The sequence below is a fragment of the Epinephelus lanceolatus genome, chromosome 17, assembly GCF_041903045.1.
Source record: "Epinephelus lanceolatus isolate andai-2023 chromosome 17, ASM4190304v1, whole genome shotgun sequence".
Classification (NCBI taxonomy): Eukaryota; Metazoa; Chordata; class Actinopteri; order Perciformes; family Serranidae; genus Epinephelus; species Epinephelus lanceolatus.
In genome coordinates this window covers 21,931,315-21,949,378 of record NC_135750.1, presented here as the reverse complement: position 1 = coordinate 21,949,378, position 18,064 = coordinate 21,931,315, and the positions used below count along the sequence as shown (strand labels likewise).

At 40.6% G+C, this 18,064-nt stretch overlaps 1 protein-coding gene across 1 annotated transcript in view; it reads right to left on the bottom strand.

Moving 5' to 3' along the window:
- The window catches only part of hpse2 (heparanase 2), a 77,694-nt gene extending 62,408 nt beyond the window's left edge, over positions 1–15,286 (bottom strand). The window contains exons 1-3 of the mRNA XM_033612598.2: positions 14,789–15,286; positions 12,678–12,832; positions 11,393–11,554 (exon numbers count right to left, since the gene is read on the bottom strand). Of these exons, the coding sequence (XP_033468489.1) occupies positions 11,393–11,554; positions 12,678–12,832; positions 14,789–15,072 (601 nt within the window). The 5' untranslated portion in view covers positions 15,073–15,286. The remainder of the gene's footprint in view (positions 1–11,392; positions 11,555–12,677; positions 12,833–14,788) is intronic.
- Between the last annotated feature and the right edge of the window lie 2,778 nt (positions 15,287–18,064).

Here is an 18,064-nt window from a genome sequence, read left to right as displayed (position 1 = left end):
ATGAGTGTGTTCGTTATGCATTTGATGATAAACTCATTTGGAGGCAAGGCTGAAAAACAATGCAGCAACTTAAGTATGTAGGCATGTGCCTCTTAAGCCTCTCGGTACAATCCATGAATATACTTTCAATTAATATATCCAATAAGACTTTCAATGCAATTTATCAATCGCCTTCTTTCAATGCATGCAGTTTGCTATCTAACACAGTGCCGACTATAGCTGAAATTAAACTATTATCTAATACATTTATTGTGAACTGTCGCTTTGCAAATCAACAAACAGGACTCACTTAAAGGGCCAGTGTGGTTTATTGTCAAATCTGAATCTGAATATTCTACCCATTAATATGTTTATATAAGTGTATAATCGCTATAAAATAAAATTTGTTTGGTTTTCGTAGCCTTATAATTATGCTTTTATATATATATGTGTATATATATATATATACAGTACAGGCCAAAAGTTTGGACACACCTTCTCATTCAATGCGTTTTCTTTATTTTCATGACTATTTACATTGTAGATTCTCACTGAAGGCATCAAAACTATGAATGAACACATGTGGAGTTATGTACTTAACAAAAAAAGGTGAAATAACTGAAAACATGTTTTATATTCTAGTTTCTTCAAAATAGCCACCCTTTGCTCTGATTACTGCTTTGCACACTCTTGGCATTCTCTCCATGAGCTTCAAGAGGTAGTCACCTGAAATGGTTTTCCAACACTCTCTGCGGTCCAGCTCACCCCAAACCATCTCGATTGGGTTCAGGTCCGGTGACTGTGGAGGCCAGGTCATCTGCCGCAGCACTCCATCACTCTCCTTCTTGGTCAAATAGCCCTTACACAGCCTGGAGGTGTGTTTGGGGTCATTGTCCTGTTGAAAAATAAATGATCGTCCAACTAAACGCAAACCGGATGGGATGGCATGTCGCTGCAGGATGCTGTGGTAGCCATGCTGGTTCAGTGTGCCTTCAATTTTGAATAAATCCCCAACAGTGTCACCAGCAAAACACCCCCACACCATCACACCTCCTCCTCCATGCTTCACAGTGGGAACCAGGCATGTGGAATCCATCCGTTCACCTTTTCTGCGTCTCACAAAGACACGGCGGTTGGAACCAAAGATCTCAAATTTGGACTCATCAGACCAAAGCACAGATTTCCACTGGTCTAATGTCCATTCCTTGTGTTTCTTGGCCCAAACAAATCTCTTCTGCTTGTTGCCTCTCCTTAGCAGTGGTTTCCTAGCAGCTATTTGACCATGAAGGCCTGATTCGTGCAGTCTCCTCTTAACAGTTGTTCTAGAGATGGGTCTGCTGCTAGAACTCTGTGTGGCATTCATCTGGTCTCTGATCTGAGCTGCTGTTAACTTGCCATTTCTGAGGCTGGTGACTCGGATGAACTTATCCTCAGAAGCAGAGGTGACTCTTGGTCTTCCTTTCCTGGGTCGGTCCTCATGTGTGCCAGTTTCGTTGTAGCGCTTGATGGTTTTTGCGACTCCACTTGGGGACACATTTAAAGTTTTTGCAATTTTCCGGACTGACTGACCTTCATTTCTTAAAGTAATGATGGCCACTCGTTTTTCTTAGCTTTTTAGTTAGCTGATTGGTTCTTGCCATAATATGAATTTTAACAGTTGTCCAATAGGGCTGTCAGCTGTGTATTAACCTGACTTCTGCACAACACAACTGATGGTCCCAACCCCATTGATAAAGCAAGAAATTCCACTAATTAACCCTGATAAGGCACACCTGTGAAGTGGAAACCATTTCAGGTGACTACCTCTTGAAGCTCATGGAGAGAATGCCAAGAGTGTGCAAAGCAGTAATCAGAGCAAAGGGTGGCTATTTTGAAGAAACTAGAATATAAAACATGTTTTCAGTTATTTCACCTTTTTTTGTTAAGTACATAACTCCACATGTGTTCATTCATAGTTTTGATGCCTTCAGTGAGAATCTACAATGTAAATAGTCATGAAAATAAAGAAAACGCATTGAATGAGAAGGTGTGTCCAAACTTTTGGCCTGTACTGGATATATATATATATATATATATATAGCAAGGGCCTTGCTTGCGCCGCCATGTATGTACGGCAGCGCGGACAATCCAGCCAGCCAGAGAATGCGTTTCGCGTGTATAAATAAACCAACTAAGACAGCGGAAGGAAGGAAGAAGGAGGAGGAGGAAACAGCAGAGAGTGTTAGTAGTTCGTCGATAGAGAGTAGTGAAAAGTTTTTTTAGTTATAAAGTTTGCGAATGGACGACACTTACCACGTAACAGGAGAGAATGAACCCGAATCGTCATGTGCGAGGAAAAGAAGACGGCGCTTTTCCTCCTGGTGATATATCTCCCCAACGATGGTAGCACCGAATCCCATTCTGTGCAGCAAAATGGGAGCGGAGGATTCAGCCTCTCTTCTCGCCCGCTCAGCATCCAACACATGGAGTTCCTCATCTGTGTACTCCGGCTCAAACAGGTATGGCTGTGGATCTGTGTCCGCTACAAGAAACTCTTCAAAATCGCGTTCAAAGTCGTCCATTGCAGCTACTATAGTCCGGAGATATTGCTAGGCTAAATAAACAGCTGAGTTTTGTTTACAGGCTACGCTGTTAGTCAGTGTGCGGACTGGAGATTGGTGGAGCAGAGAGGGGAGGGCTGCCCCGCTGGGTACTGTTAGCGAGCATGTGTGTATGAAGTGTGTGTGTTACGCTAGAAGAGTCAGAGTTTGGGACGGAGTCTTTTACGTGCTACCCCCTGGAGTGTTACCGGAGTTTTTGGAGTGCTCAAATAAACGGGCCTTTTTCCCGAACGCTACTCTGGTCTCCTGCTCGTGAGTGATTCATTACAATATCGTAACATGGTTTAGACTTCTAAATAAATATTCACCTCATCGCTAGATAGACCTACTCCTGAAAAACTTGTGTCTGCGCAAGGTTTTAGAATTTGACCACTGATGTCACTGTTTTCAGTGGTTTTCAACCCATTTTACACATTGGCCCTTTAACATTTGGGGTACTATTAAGAAAAAACGGGGGCATATATACATTGCCACTGCATGAGCCAAGTGCACTCTAGTTTTGTTTTCACCCTTCTGCTATCCAGAGCATTCATAACGCAGTTCGAACACTGAAGCACTCGGCGGACTCAGAGCAGCAGACCTCCTAGAGTGGGGGAGTGACAGCCGATATATCGGTTGGCTTGTTGGTTAATTTGTTCGACCCTCCACTTTCAGAGAAGAACAGTTAAAACAGAAACAAAGTGCATATTGGCTCTCTAAGTAACAACTGAATGACCTGCGCTGTCCATGCCAATTGCTCCATCTCCAAAAATGCCGTAAAATTTAAAAGAAGTGGTGGGGCATCGGTATGGAAACGTAAAATCACACTGTCACAATATTTTCCTTGCCCCACTTGCCTGGTGTTACTCAAACATAATATAATTCCTGCTAGCCAGCATACATGGAGGGAGACGGAGCGGGTGGAGAAAATGAACAAACGTTCGCGCCGGTAAACAAAGTGTCACGCATCGACGCATATTAGAGCGATATTACGTCAACAATTAGCCTACAGAAAACACATTAACTGTTGCACTGTTACATTACATGGAAAGTTAACCACAGAAGATTACTGTAAAAATTATTTTTACATAAAATTCCATGACCTTTCCTAAACTTTCAATGACTTTTACTGATTTCATGACTTTTCCAGGCCTGAAAAATGAGATTGTGAGATGAATTTTCCAGGTTTTACATGAGTGTGGGAACCCTGGGCTGCAGCAACCAGAGTGGAGAGTATGGAGTTAAACTTAGCGTTGCAGTGTGTGTACTGTTTAAACTATTTGTCAGTGAATACAAAAGCCAGGTTCCTGTGTCTTACTTGTCACCTGCTGATAAAAGTGAAGGGGGTTAGCCCAGTAATTGTGTTAACAGTTAATAAAAAGGCAAAAGTTAATTGCAGGTCTGCGACAAAATGCAAACTCCAGCCGCCTGTATGAAGGTCAAGGCGCCCTCACACCCACCCACCATCCACTGTGAGCTGCAGATTCGTCCAACACCTCTGTCAATGCCAGAATGTGCATCCTGGAGGTCAGCACATTTGGGGTTAAAGTTTAGATAAACTAAATTGGTGGAAAATCGTGAAAGTGTGTAACACTCTGCACTCTGACTCGTGCAGCTGCTCAGGAGCTCGTAGCCATTACCGCAGTTGGAAATAATGGCCTCGCTCTGTTGCACTTGCACGTTTGTTGTGAAAGCAGGGTTATATTAGTAATGCTTCACACTTTTCTGTTTTGTCATTCTTCTCATGTTTCCTTTCAGTGGAGCCCTGCAGCTCTCAGTGAGAGGCTTCTGGCTGTGACTGCTGCTCCTCTGTGTCAGTTCAAAGGCAGAGGCACAGGTATTAGTGTCTGATGTACTCTCAGCAATGTTTACTTAAACCTAACAACTGATTACACACTGTAAACATTTGTGTCATTTGATACTACACACGTGAGATCAGACTGAGAAGGAGAGAAAGAGGAGAGTTGAAATCATGATGTCAGTCTGCATACCATCCGCCTGATCATGACACCAACTTCTGGCTCAGCGAACATTAAAATAATGCTCATTAATGCGATGCGTCCAACCAAAACTTGGGACGTTTTAAAAGTATGACATCATGGATCAAGTGGTGTCAAACCAGCCTGCTGGGCCTCTTTGTTAGCTTTGTTAAGTCTCATTGCAACACACAGCTATAATGGCTACTCTGTGCTCCAGTTTCTGCAAGGAAACCCATTCATTTAAAGAACTGCTACATTTAATCTCACATGCATAATTCATTTTCATTTCCTCTCCATAAACCTGGCTCTGGCCCATGCTGAACTCCTGCTCATCTCCAATCTAGGTTAGCTCCTTCCTAAAAAATATGTCCTACTTAGCCCCGCCATCCAGATGGCCCTTTTTCCCAATTTTCCTCTCCCACACTGACGTCCAGGAGCCGCCTCAGTCCAGAAACAAAAAATAACTGACCCAACAGCAACAGTCCAATTAAAAATCCCACATAAATCCTTGCAACTAGAGCAAACTCATCAGTAGAGCTGCAACTATTAGTCAGTTAATTCATTTTGATAATTGATTAATAATTTCAGTCATTTTTCAAGCAAAAAATTTAGACATCTGCTGGTTTCTCCTTCTTAAGTGGGAAATTGCTGCTTTTATATGTCATTTATGATTGTAAATAAAGAGTCTTTGGGTTTTGGTTGGACAAAAGAAGCATTTTGAAGACATCACCTTGGACTCTGGGAAATTGTGAGGAACATTTTTTTTTTCACAATTGTTTGACATTTAATCCAATAAATGCGAAAACAATCGGCACATTAATCAGTACTGAAAATAATAGTTAATTGCAGCCCAACCTATTCACTTTTAATCTTGTTTTTTTGGATATATAATCATAAGTTAAAGAATGACTATTTTTTTATTATTATGAGCTATTCCTTTTCTCCTTACTGACTTTTTTTTCTTTTTTAAATATCATGACTTATTTTGTTTTTCCTTATTGTACATCTGTGAAGGAACGCCACATGTTAGATGTGATGGCTTTTGTCTACCATATAAACATTGTGTAGGCATGACGATGCAACTTTTTTCTGTTAGTGCAACAATTATCACTTAAGTCTTTAGCTCCGATTGATTAAAGTCATGTATCCTTCTCAGTTCTGCACATTATTTCCTCTCTCTTGAAAATCAACGAAAGAATTTAAAGAGATACTTCCAATGCTGTCTCACAAGCAGCTGCAGACCTTAAAACTGAAAACATCCTGTGTTTGACCTTTTCTTCTTCAGTTTTTCTGTTTTGGGAAAACTTTCTTCTCGTCCGTGTTCTCAAATATTGATTGTCCGGCTTTAGACTACAAGAATAATACAATATAGGAATTCCTAAATTGAGTTGTGTTTATCCTTTGAGCCTTAAACACACGGACGAGGCCTTTGAGGTCACAAGCTGAGCGGACTGACTGCCTCATTCTCTGAAGTGTCAAATAAACATCAGACTTTCACATGAAGTCACAATATACACAGCTACACTAACAGTAAACACGAGAGGGAGAAAATGAGGGAGAGGTATTAAGTTGTGGAGAAGAGGGAACAGAGAATTAAAGAAGTGATGCCTGATGGAGGGATATACTCCTGCAGAGAGAGACATGAGACGACCTTGACCCTGACCTTGTCTGAGCTTGGGGTATTTTCTTGACTTAGTTCTTCTGCTGAATATGTGTGTGTGTGTGTGTGTGTGCGTGTGTATGTGTGTGTGTGTGTGTGAGCTTTAGCTTGGAGTGGCCCCATTATTGATAGCTCTAACAAGCCTAGGTCAAAGGTCAGACAGTGGTGAGTGGAAAAGGATGGAGCGAGACTGTTATGGGTCCCTTAAACACCTACTGCCGTCACACACACACACACACACACATACACACACACACAATGAATCCTGGCTGATTGTTACCAGACCGTATTTAAACACATCCCGAATGCGTCTATACCCCTGTTACTCTCCACACCACCACACCACAGATTCTAGTTTACACAACATGCTCAACAGTTCAACTGAGTTAAATAAGACCATAATAAGACCATAACGCAACCATGTTCACACTCTCAGGACTTTTCCAGCGTCATTAGTGCTTATTCTGGTGGCTTATTTCCCCACTAAAGCAGTCATTGTATGTTAATTCCACTAGAGACCACATTTTGTACCAGAAAAAGAAAACAGCTGCTCTATCCTCCCAAACAATCTTTGAGAAATATCCTTCAGACTTTTGAAGAACATTTCCCAGGGGGCAAACTTGCAGCTTGTGTCTGTGCTCGAAAGAATGAGTGTTTCTGTGAGAACACTTCACAGTAAATCAGCTTTAGGTAAATAAAGTCCTTCTGCCTGGCTTCGACCGCCCTCTCTCCCAGCCAACCAATCTGGTAACGACTATGGCACCTGCTAAAAAACAGCAAGGCGCCGCTCTCTGTGTCTCAACACCACTTCTACACCTTAATAGGAACCATCACACCAAGAGTGCACGTTTTAAAAGATTCCATATGGTCCTAATCAATCAGTAAAATGATGCAAAAATGTCAAGTGCTTGGGATGAAATAACATTCAGTGGTGATTTATCATTACAATAAGTTTTACTGCATCAATAATGTCAACTATATTTCATCATATTCCCACCTGTGAAATCAGTTTAAATATCAACACTCAAATTTTAGAAATTCATCTTTAGTCAGCACCTAGCAGAATAAGTTAATAGAAGCTATGCATATTTTATCATCAGTAAATCATGGCCATCTTTATTTACTTGACTAAATAGGCCTCCACGCTGCAGCTGAGCAGAGAGCGCAAGTGGTAACATCCTCTTAGTGACAGGAAGCAGCAGGGTTTATGGGAAATGTGGTCCTAATTTTGGGATACATTGTAGCAATACCACATGTGTGAGACAGAGGCTAGTTGTCTCAACCATGGTTTTATAAGTTTACAGTTACAAGAATTTAGGCAATAATGATAATTACTATAAAACTAGATCTTGTCTGGGACTTTTGTTATTGTTGTATTGTACGGCAGTTTCTGTCTTTTGTCAACGTGATAGTCCAGTAGGGCTGGGCAATGTGGAGAAAATCAAATATTATACTTATAATCATCAGTAATATGGGTAAAATGACTAAAGCCCGGTTTGCTACGGAGCAGTATGGTATGATACAGTTCAGTTCGATATGCATTTTTTCCGTTTCCACTGTAAAAAGTTGTGGATGGTACCAATGGAACCGTTCCGTACCGTCCCCATTTTTGGTCACCCCTCTGCTGGGGTACCTAGCACACAGATCCAGTACTAAAAGGTGGAGCTGTGAACACTGCAGTCTGTTGATTGGCCAATAGCGGACAGTCACTCTGCTCAGGGCTGAGTTGTGGCTGGTTTTGTAACCTCTGTTCACACTGTGGCAAACTATAACTATAAAATGAAAGGATGTTTTACTGCCTCTTGAAGCAGCTGTAGTCTGAGAAAAAATAGCTTAATTCATTGGACAGACTGCCGCCAACATTTAAGGCGGAACATTGCATGAGCTGACGACAACATACCTTAAATTTCAATGTGACAACTTTGACCATTACTTTAGTTTTTATCGTCTCTCTTAGATGACACAGAATTTAAGTAATGCGTGGATCTTTAAGTGTTTAAAAATATTTCGACCGAGTTATGTGAACTGCATATATTCTAATCCTCACTCGGAGAAAAAGAAAAAAGCATTGCGGAGCATCATTCCTATGGGCTTCAGCTGGCTATGTTTGCCTGAGAAGGACTAAATGCACAAACCCGCTATTTTTAAATTTACCATCGAGACAGACTCTCACTGCAGCCTGTTTTATTTTGCCCTGAAAATGTCAGCGCGTAGCCTCGTTCTGTGTATGATAAATGAGGTGCAGTCTTCCATCGGTGTCAACGGAGATGGGGAAATACAATGAGTGCTGGACGGACCAGTGATGGACAACAATCCCGCCCACATCTTCTAAGGGTACTGTTTGCAGACGAAACGTTAAATGGACCTAAGGTCGAGGTACCATGTATGAAGAGATACTCTTGCTTCCAAAGGTGTCATACCAAAAGTGTTTGGCTTATATGGGTAAAGGCAAATAATAGATCAGAACAGTCCGATAAGTTACTTTACTTTACATCACTTTACTGTAACGCAGCCTTTAAAACCAGGAAAAGACAACACTTACGATATAATGATATCCAAAATCTAACAAGATATCAAGTCTCATATCACAATAATTATATAATATTGATATACTGCCCAGCCTTATAGTCACGTGATATTATTTTCTGTACTTTTTGACTGTTCCTGCTTAATGAATGGCCTCTCTGGCCAACATATCCACATTGCTAGTGCTTTTATTCATACGCGATACCAAAAATATCATCATATAATCGCTATCAGCATGCTTAACCAAAAATATGCTTGATTGATTAAAACTGCAAAGTCAAACATAAACATTTGAAAATGCTTGACCTACATGAAACATCCTTAAGTTCCTGTGGCAACAACATTAAACACTGCAAGTAGGGATGCACCGAATATTCGGTAACCGAATATATTCGGCCGAATATAGCAAAAAAAACACACATTCGGTATTCAGTGGAATAAGTTAAAAGCAAGGCTGAATAATAGCGTTGTGTTTTGATAACGCAATCAAACAGCGTGCCGTGACGCGCGGAGTAAAATGTCGGCAGTGTGGCGATCTGTCCCTCACTGCACTCGCGTTTGCGACTAAAAATAGTTTTGAGCGAGCAAAATAGGCTTAAATAATTTAGCACGCTGTGCGAGCAGCCTACAGATTTCAACCAGCAGCAGAAACGAAAGGCGAATCCCACCGATTGTGGGTTGAATGGGGGTCACAGACACAGACAGTAACGTTAATGTATTCCTGTCAAATACGGCGGCCATCGGCTTACCGGCAACGGATAAGTCGGCTCCAATAATATCCTCTTCTTGGCGTGTGGACTGCCCAGAAGTACCTGAACGGCCGAGCCAGCCGAACCCTGTGTTCGGCTGGCTGTGATGTGTCATATGTGATGTGTCAGAGGAGAAACGAGCAGTTCACGGCCCACAAACCTCACCGCACTTTAGGGACTGCTCTTTACTTATGAAGGGGAGGAGGGGGGCTGGTTGATTCTTATTTTATTTATTTATTTTATTTTATTTTGATGCCCCCTATGTTCATCACTCATTGATGCTGTTTTTGAAGCATGAATAAGTCAATAAGTAATTTATTCCATTGAAATATCATTGATGTAGCCTATAATAGAAAAGTGATTTATGTTTTCATGAATGACAAAAGGCACATCTGCCTCATTTTCGCTGTGGTATCGTGATACTACTCAGAACCATGATATTTTCATTGGTATCGTACAGTGGGATCCAATTTTGGTACCGTGACAACACTAATCTGGAGGGGGTTCATCTGCAAAAACGAATAAAAAACTAAACAACGATATTCGGTATTCGGTACTCGGTATTCGGCCAAGCGTTTAATATTATTCGGCTTCGGCCACAAATTTTCATTTCGGTGCATCCCTAACTGCAAGCTCCATGTGCCATTTAGCACAGTTGTAACACTACAAAATTAATAGTAGGGTGCTACTCTACGTGACTCCTGACCTCCACCTCTCCTCACACGAGCAGGTCCAAAATCCTCCTCTGTGTATTTTCCTACATTGATAAATGCAACAGGACCATGTTTTGACTGTTGCACATGAGAGTGCGTGAAAATACGCAGCTGATAAATGTTGGTCCACATCTATCACGCTTACGGCAACATCCAGCGAGGTCTCCAAGCGAGACCTTCTGCAAACATGCAAAACACACCACAGGCTGTGTGTGTAACTACCAAACATATTCATGACACATCCAACCGGGTTCTCTTAAGGTAGAGTCAGATTCTTTGTTTTTCATAAATTTATCAATGTCTTTTCAAAATATTTTATATTTCTTTGGATCTGCAGTGAACATGGGGTTGTGTACATTACACTAACATTTAAAGGCTTTCTCAGTCTGACTTTTCCTCCCATGTAGCACATAGATAATGTATTGTCTTTGATTGGACTGCCGGTTAACTCCCAAGTCCACAATTATTTTTCCAGGTGCTCTTTGGCTGTCTGTTTTGGAATATCCTGCCCACCCACTGTCTTTTCAAGATACAAAAGAGGATAGAAAGTATGTACGTGTCCGTATGAAGAGGCAACAGAGCAGTGAAGACTTACATTAGCATTAGGGGTTGAACTTTTTATACTTTTTGATGTCCTTATATTTATTTTCGAGCTTCAAAGCATTTTCTCTCTCACCTAACCCTAACCCTTAACCAACCAAATTCTACTTCCCAGCTCTTTAAAACCACACACGGTGTTAACTGATCATTCCTGACCCTGACTCCGTCTTTACATGCACTACCATGATCCCAAAAACTGCAGTAATTTTAACAGACAAATCCCTCATTCACTCCTTTCTGCTGCAGTTCCCAGTCAATCACAATAACAGATAAGAAATGCAGCCCACCCAAAATCAGGACTCCAGAGTTCCTTCTGCGGTCAGGTTGAGTTAACTGTAACCAGCAAGAACGTCAGAGCTCTGTTTACTAGCCTCTGCCACTGCTCTCCTCTATCCATCCCCACATTCCTCTTTTACAAATTACATTTGTCATTCTGAAAGCTGATGGTTTACATTGGCATGCTTTGAACCTTGTGTGAGTGCGCACACACATGATCGTGCATGACCCACAGAGTCCTGACTTTGCTATGTGAGCATGGACAACATGTTTGTCAGGATATGAACACGCATGCACACAAAGACCTATTTTTGAGTGTGTGATCTCCTACCTGTTATTGTGATGTTGCTGTAGATATTGGACAGTTGCTCTTTGAGCAGAACGAGCTGTGTGGTGGCGGCCTTCTCTCTCTGCAGCTCCAGCATTATGTCAGGGTGGTTGGCCACTTTGCAGCCTTTCTGTTTGTCCAGTGCGATGTCACTGCGCACTATATCTGCAAGCAGGCATACACAGAAGAAATTAACGTTACTTTAAAGTTGTTAGTGTCGTGGACTTGACAATATTATATTCATGTTGCTATTTTCATCAAACAGTAAAACATTTGTTTGTTCAGTTTGATTTAAAGTTTGTTTTGTGCTACACGTCATAGGAGCTAGACACTGTACTGAAATGTACGACACTTATAAAATACAGATGGAGATGTGGGCTTTTGCTTTGGTTGTATCATAGGGACCTTTTTTTGTTTGTTTGTTTGTTTGTTTGTTTTCAGGCTTTTTCTATGTAGAATAGGTGACCTGATGATATTAGGTTTGGTGCTGTGCTAACGGACTTATGATTTCTTAATATTTGTGTTTATGTATTTGTCTTTTGTGTTGATGATCTTACAAAAGAAAAACTTCAATAAAAAATAAATGACAAAAAAGAGTAGAGTAAAGCTTGGACCACCTCTTGTCAAAACAAAAACAGAAAATCTCTATGGTAATTATAAGACATATATTTATTTTAAAGTAACACCACTGTATGTTATAGGCTACCAAGCCATATATCATGTTACAAAAACATCCTTAGTGCCCCATACACTCAGATGGCTAAGTATCACCTACACCTAGCTGAAACTAATACAAATAAATACAATACAAATACATAAGCCTCATGATAAGCCCAAGCTTTGTTGACACTGTTTTAAAGAGGTGTTAATTCAACTTTTACGGCCATTTTGGAGCCTGTACTGTAAGGGTGCAGTGACATAGCCAATTGTGTTATACTGAGAGGTCTTTTTAATATTTTGTCCCCTCCATATAATGAGGGTAAATATTAGAAACACCTCCCTAAAACTATTTAATAAAAATTTCACATAACACTTAAGGAGGATTCATTGTACGGTTGGTGTTCGGTTATAAGCGCTCGCGCTAATTAACGACATTTTACCACAAAATGGCGGCTATGTAAGGTGAATTAACAATGTCACATTAGGAGGAAATATTAATTCTGCATTAAACTGTACTCGGTACGGAAAAACAGAGACAGACAGGAACAAACGCCTACATATCCTGTTAAAGTTCGTCACAAACAGGCCTACACATTATCAGAGGAAGAGAAGTGTCGTGTCTAATCACCGTCTTCGTAGTTCTTCAGGTAGTAGTCGGGCCCCGGGCCTCTGAACTTGGCGAGGTTCTTCTGGTTGTTGAACTGCAGGAAGTCGGTCCGCTTTCCGCCAAAGCGCAGGAATGCAGGCGACAGGCCGCGCGCCAGGGTCACGAGCCGCTTGGAGCTACGGACACACGCACACAGGACAAAATGACACACGTAAGTTATATTACACGCAAAGGCACAACTTAAAATAGTAGGCTATCTGTATTTGTGGCTTCAATTTATAATCACATTCAGATTTAAGAGAAGCAGAAAAGCAGTCTCAGCTCACAGGCCCGTGTCCACCACAAATAAAGACAGCCTAACACTTTAACAGACAGCTTACAGGTCATTTATCTTTGCTGTGACTGTTAAAGCACCAAAGGCCCATCACTACACTTTTTTCTCTTTGACAGCGGGCCCAAAAAACATGCAGCAACTTCAACTTCATCCATCATCCTGACGAAAAAACATTACAGCAGGTAGGCCTACAGTGAAGTCCGAGAGGCGAGGGATTAAAACAACACACATATGTAGCTAATGTCTGAAAGGTTTTTACTCTGCACTGTTTTAAATTAGAAGTAACAAGGAATTCCCCCAATAATCTGTAGCTGCTACTTTTATTTTCAGCTGTCACTGACCTATTAAAAACATTTGCCTTTTTGTGCTTTCTGCATGTGAAACATAATAAATTGCCGCTGATATCAAATATAATTGTTAAAAATTATAGTTTACTACAAATAAAACAGCATGGAAAAATAGCAGTTTAGTTGTATGTGACATTTAAAAAGTTACAATCCAGCACATGTGATGTTTTAATGTTTAAAAAACGATTAAAAGTACATGGAGGACTTTTATTTTGTTGCATATATTGGATTTTCTATCACAGCCTACGTGGCAGTCGGCTTAAGCTCCACACAATAAAATGACGGAAGATGCACCAAGTGGCGGACGACAGGCCTGCAGAATGCCGGAGACACCGCTGGATGTTATTCAGCCTCATCAACCATTTCTCACACTGTAGTTGATTAAGGTAACTATATTAATTCTGTATGGATTGAATAATAACCAACCAGCTCAGAACAAAGTTGTAATGGAGTATATGTGACAGAGAGAAATGGTGAATAGGAATGACACCATGTGGACATGTGGAATTGAAAATTAAAAATGTTCCTAAGCATCTATTGTAAAATAATAATACAGTTTTCTTTATTCTAGGAGGCACAAAGAGTAAAACATGATCTCCTCACTTTTTTCCCAGTATGTTTCCAGTTTATGAAATTCACTGTTTAAAATTATGTAATACTTGGCCTTATAGATCATCTTCTGTATAGGTCATATTTAGATCTGACGGTGATACAATGTGATTTAGAAGCTGAACTAAATGTGACTAACATGCCCCTTCCAATCCATCACGCAATGAGTCTATAATCTTGTCAGTCAAAAGTTTGGATGAGTGATTTGGCCATATTGTGTATTTTAAAACGTCAGTATTCATAATCAAGGTCAAAACATGTGCCAATGGCGCATGTTTGTGCGTCTGTGGTGAAATTTGGACTGTTTTGAGAAACGCACTGAGGTGAAAAGTCGCAAAACTGAATGAAAGTTAGTCAAAATTTAGAATGCACTGTAAAAGAATATTACAACAACATGGGTGGCATTGTGAGCAAGAAGTAAAAGTGGATTTTTAAAATTGTTTTAAGAGAAAATAATAAACCCTCAACCGCAATAGCTGAAATTAACATTTTGCATTATAGACTAGACGGACACACATTTAACTGGCACGCTGCATACTCTATTGTGCACTATAGCAGCAATAAACCCGGAATAAAAAGCCTTTGGACGAGTCGTTCACCCTCTGCAACGCCTTATTAAATTATCTGATATGTTTGGATTCTGCTAGTGTATGAAAATCATTCAGCAATGTGGAGCACCGGATCACTCACTGCCCTGAGTGAGGAGGAAATGTGCTGGCTCGCTCCATGACAATTCAGACAACGTGGCTGCGTGCGTAATGAATAAAAGAACCAGCAAACATTTCAGAGGTGGTCACCGATACATACAGATGTTGTTGGTGAGCGCGAAAGCTTTGGGGTACCTGAGAAAGTCCAGCCAACCGTCTTTGATGATCGAGGGGTCCAGCTGCAGAGAAAGGAAGTTGTCGTTGAGGACTCTGATCGGACTGCGTGTGTTGACATCCAGGAGAACCAGCGTCCTCTCCATGAAGCCCGGCCGCTTCCCACCGGCTGCAGACCTCTGATATGTTGAGGAGGAAGAAGAAGAAGAGTAGGAGGAAGAGAGCACCGATTGCACCAACAACGTAACCAAAGATGCCAGCCACAGGGAGGACCATGGGAATACGCACGGGGAGGATTTGGGCATCTTTTTGGTTTGGAGAGCAGGGGGATCGGCGCGCGTAATGAGGCTTGAAGGTGAGAAAAAGAAATAAACAACTTGACAAACTTTGCTGCGGCGAAGTTCGATGGTGGTTCTTTACCTCGGTCTCATCGATCTGGATCTGTCTTCCTGTCTAGTTGTCTCATCCCCTCTGCCCCCCGCCCCTCTGAGTATTTTTGGGAGCTGCTCACAAGAGCGCACGCCCCGAGACTGCCTTCCCGGTTGCGAGAGCCAGAAGCTGGGAGGAGGAGAGGGGGCAGCACCGCCCCTCTAAGGTTCTCTGAAGTACATGGGTACAAACTGCTCCTAATTAGTTCTCTATAGGATTAAGAGGTGAGGACGCATTGTCTTCTAAATACTGAAGAGACAGGAGTGTTGTTCCGATGAAGTTAACACCAATATTTCTCTTAAATCATGTGTGAAATCCAATAATCGAAATATAATTTTGTTGGCAACCAAAGTTAAATCCTGCAATTAGGCTTAGTAAAACCAGAATAGTGCTTAGCATTAACAAGCAGCTGCGCACGTGTACATGTTATTAGGTCATTATGATGATGTTAATGATGAAGACTCGATGAGTAAGCCGCGTTGGCTGACGCACCAACTTTGGCTATTGTGAAGATAACTGTCTATAATTTATGGAAAGATAATTATTCATATGAAGGAAATCATGATTGAGAGTCAAATTTATACAATACTGATATGAAAAAAGTAACTACAGAACATGTTCATGCAATTTAAAGGCTGCGTAAAGGTCTATCCAGGGATGTGGCTGATGTTACACTCGCTGAAGGTCAGATTTTCCCATCATACATTCACTATAAAGGCCTAAACTCAAATGCACACCATACTTAAAAGCGATTACTGACGAAAGATCGCATCATATTTACAATGTGCAGACATACTGTAAGTTCATGTTCCAACAGAAACCCGATGTTGCGCCTACAGGAGCCTCTGGGCTACCAAGTTCAAGAGAACAAAAGGAGACGTGCTTCAAAAAGAGAAAAGATGCAATCTTGTCAACAGGATATCTCATGCCTAAATTGTTTTGACAAACAACTGATTGGCTGCACATTTTAAGACTCTGACATTTGGAGATTGCAACAGGAACAGTTTGGCCCCCTCTCAAATACATTCAGAACCAATTTGGGATTTAAGTTTCTACACATGGAACTCACCTATAAACTCTTTATATGACCGATCCAGATGTTTTTGGTGCACTGGTGAGCAAGAAAACACACCAAACAAAGTGCAGCCTATTGTGATTTCTCCAGGGCGCAGCGCTCCAAAGTCTCCTCCGGCGGTCAGTGTAGCAAAAAGTGGTCGTCTGAGGTCACTGCTGTCTAACAGATGAGCAGCAAACTACATGAGAAGAAAATGTACCGAGTAAAGGCCCGATTTAATCTTTTCATCCCGGCCTATAACACCTACTCACGAATACTATAAACCGTAAAATTATCCAAGGTGTTAACGTTTCATGTTTTACGCACGAACGTTCCCATTAAAAGATTCCAGCAGGGTGTTTTTCTCTTGTGCTAATTCTTAAACTAGACGTGAAAAAGCAAGTGAGTCACTTCTGAGTGCCAGATCCACTTTACAAATACAGCTGTGGCACAAAGATGGATCCGGCATGAACAGAATCTGAGACTCATTATGTTTCCTTCTTTATCTGTCCCATGATATACAAAAATCAGATGATCTTTTGCGTCATGTTGTCGCTTAGCTGGACGTCACAGTCAACATGTGGTTTCAATAAGTTTTATTATCAATAGAAAGGTTTCTATTGTTCCTAACTAATATATTTATACATTGCTTGAATTAGCTCTTAAAAGTGACACTGTGCTCTGACACATCTGGCGTGTCACTGATAGTAAAAGAAAATTAAAAGATAACGAAACGTCAATATTTTAGAATATTTAAAAAAAGGAAATTACACGTGGGCCTGTGCGAGTATGGCGTGGTTTTCTTTTGACTGTTGTAGCCATAATAGTCTTTATATTGTTTTTGCTGAAGATGTTGCACCGGCTGTAGGATGACCTCTCTTAATGATCGAGAGTTGGATAAAAAGTGAAAAGTTTTTAGCCTAACTTTTGTCTTTGTTTTAAGAGGCTGAGATTAAAACTAAAAAGCAGCACCATGGCTCTGCACGCACTTTGCTGGCTCATATAATTTACTGAATACACAAAGGAAAGATACAAATATATTGGGGTATAGTTTGAAACGTGTAACTTTACTCCATCGGTTCAGGCAACAGTTTATTTCTGCAGCCAGTTATGAATTAAAATAATTAATCAAACGAAAATCTCCTTATTCGTGTGAAAACAAAATCAGACACCAATGGTTCTCCGAAAAACAAGCACCATTATATCCCTTAAATTATAAGTTTTGAAGGCTGACTTTGAGCACAAATACGAAAATGACTCAGTTTATGGAGAAACATTCTCTTATGTTGACTGTGACCTTCAAAACATTTTGTTTGGGTACACATTATTGCTGTCAGTATTGATTTAATTTCATATTTGCATTTGCATTGATTATACATTGAGGACACCCGCGCGTATTTGTTTGTAATTATATTCCAGAATTTTAACACTGTAATAAAAGCAGACTATAAAATGTGGGAAATCCACAAGCTCCCAATTATTGATCGCCTGACAGCAAAGGAAAATGACATGTTCTTATAAGTTTATAAGGCGATTATAATAAGTTTAGCCGAACGCACAGGCATATCCTGTTGAGCACTATGTGAGATGTGTGTCCAAAATTAGCCATTGTCTTTGTTTCAGTTTGCCTGGGCCTGCGTGATTCTGTTGTTAACCTATCATTATGGATATGTGATATCGAGAGAAGTTTATATTACGACATAAATAATGTAAAAAACGAGGAAAATGCAGCTTCTATCTATTTATTATTTATTTATTATGAAAGAATAAATTCATGTGCGTTTTTACACGGATATTTTTAAACATTTCTGACA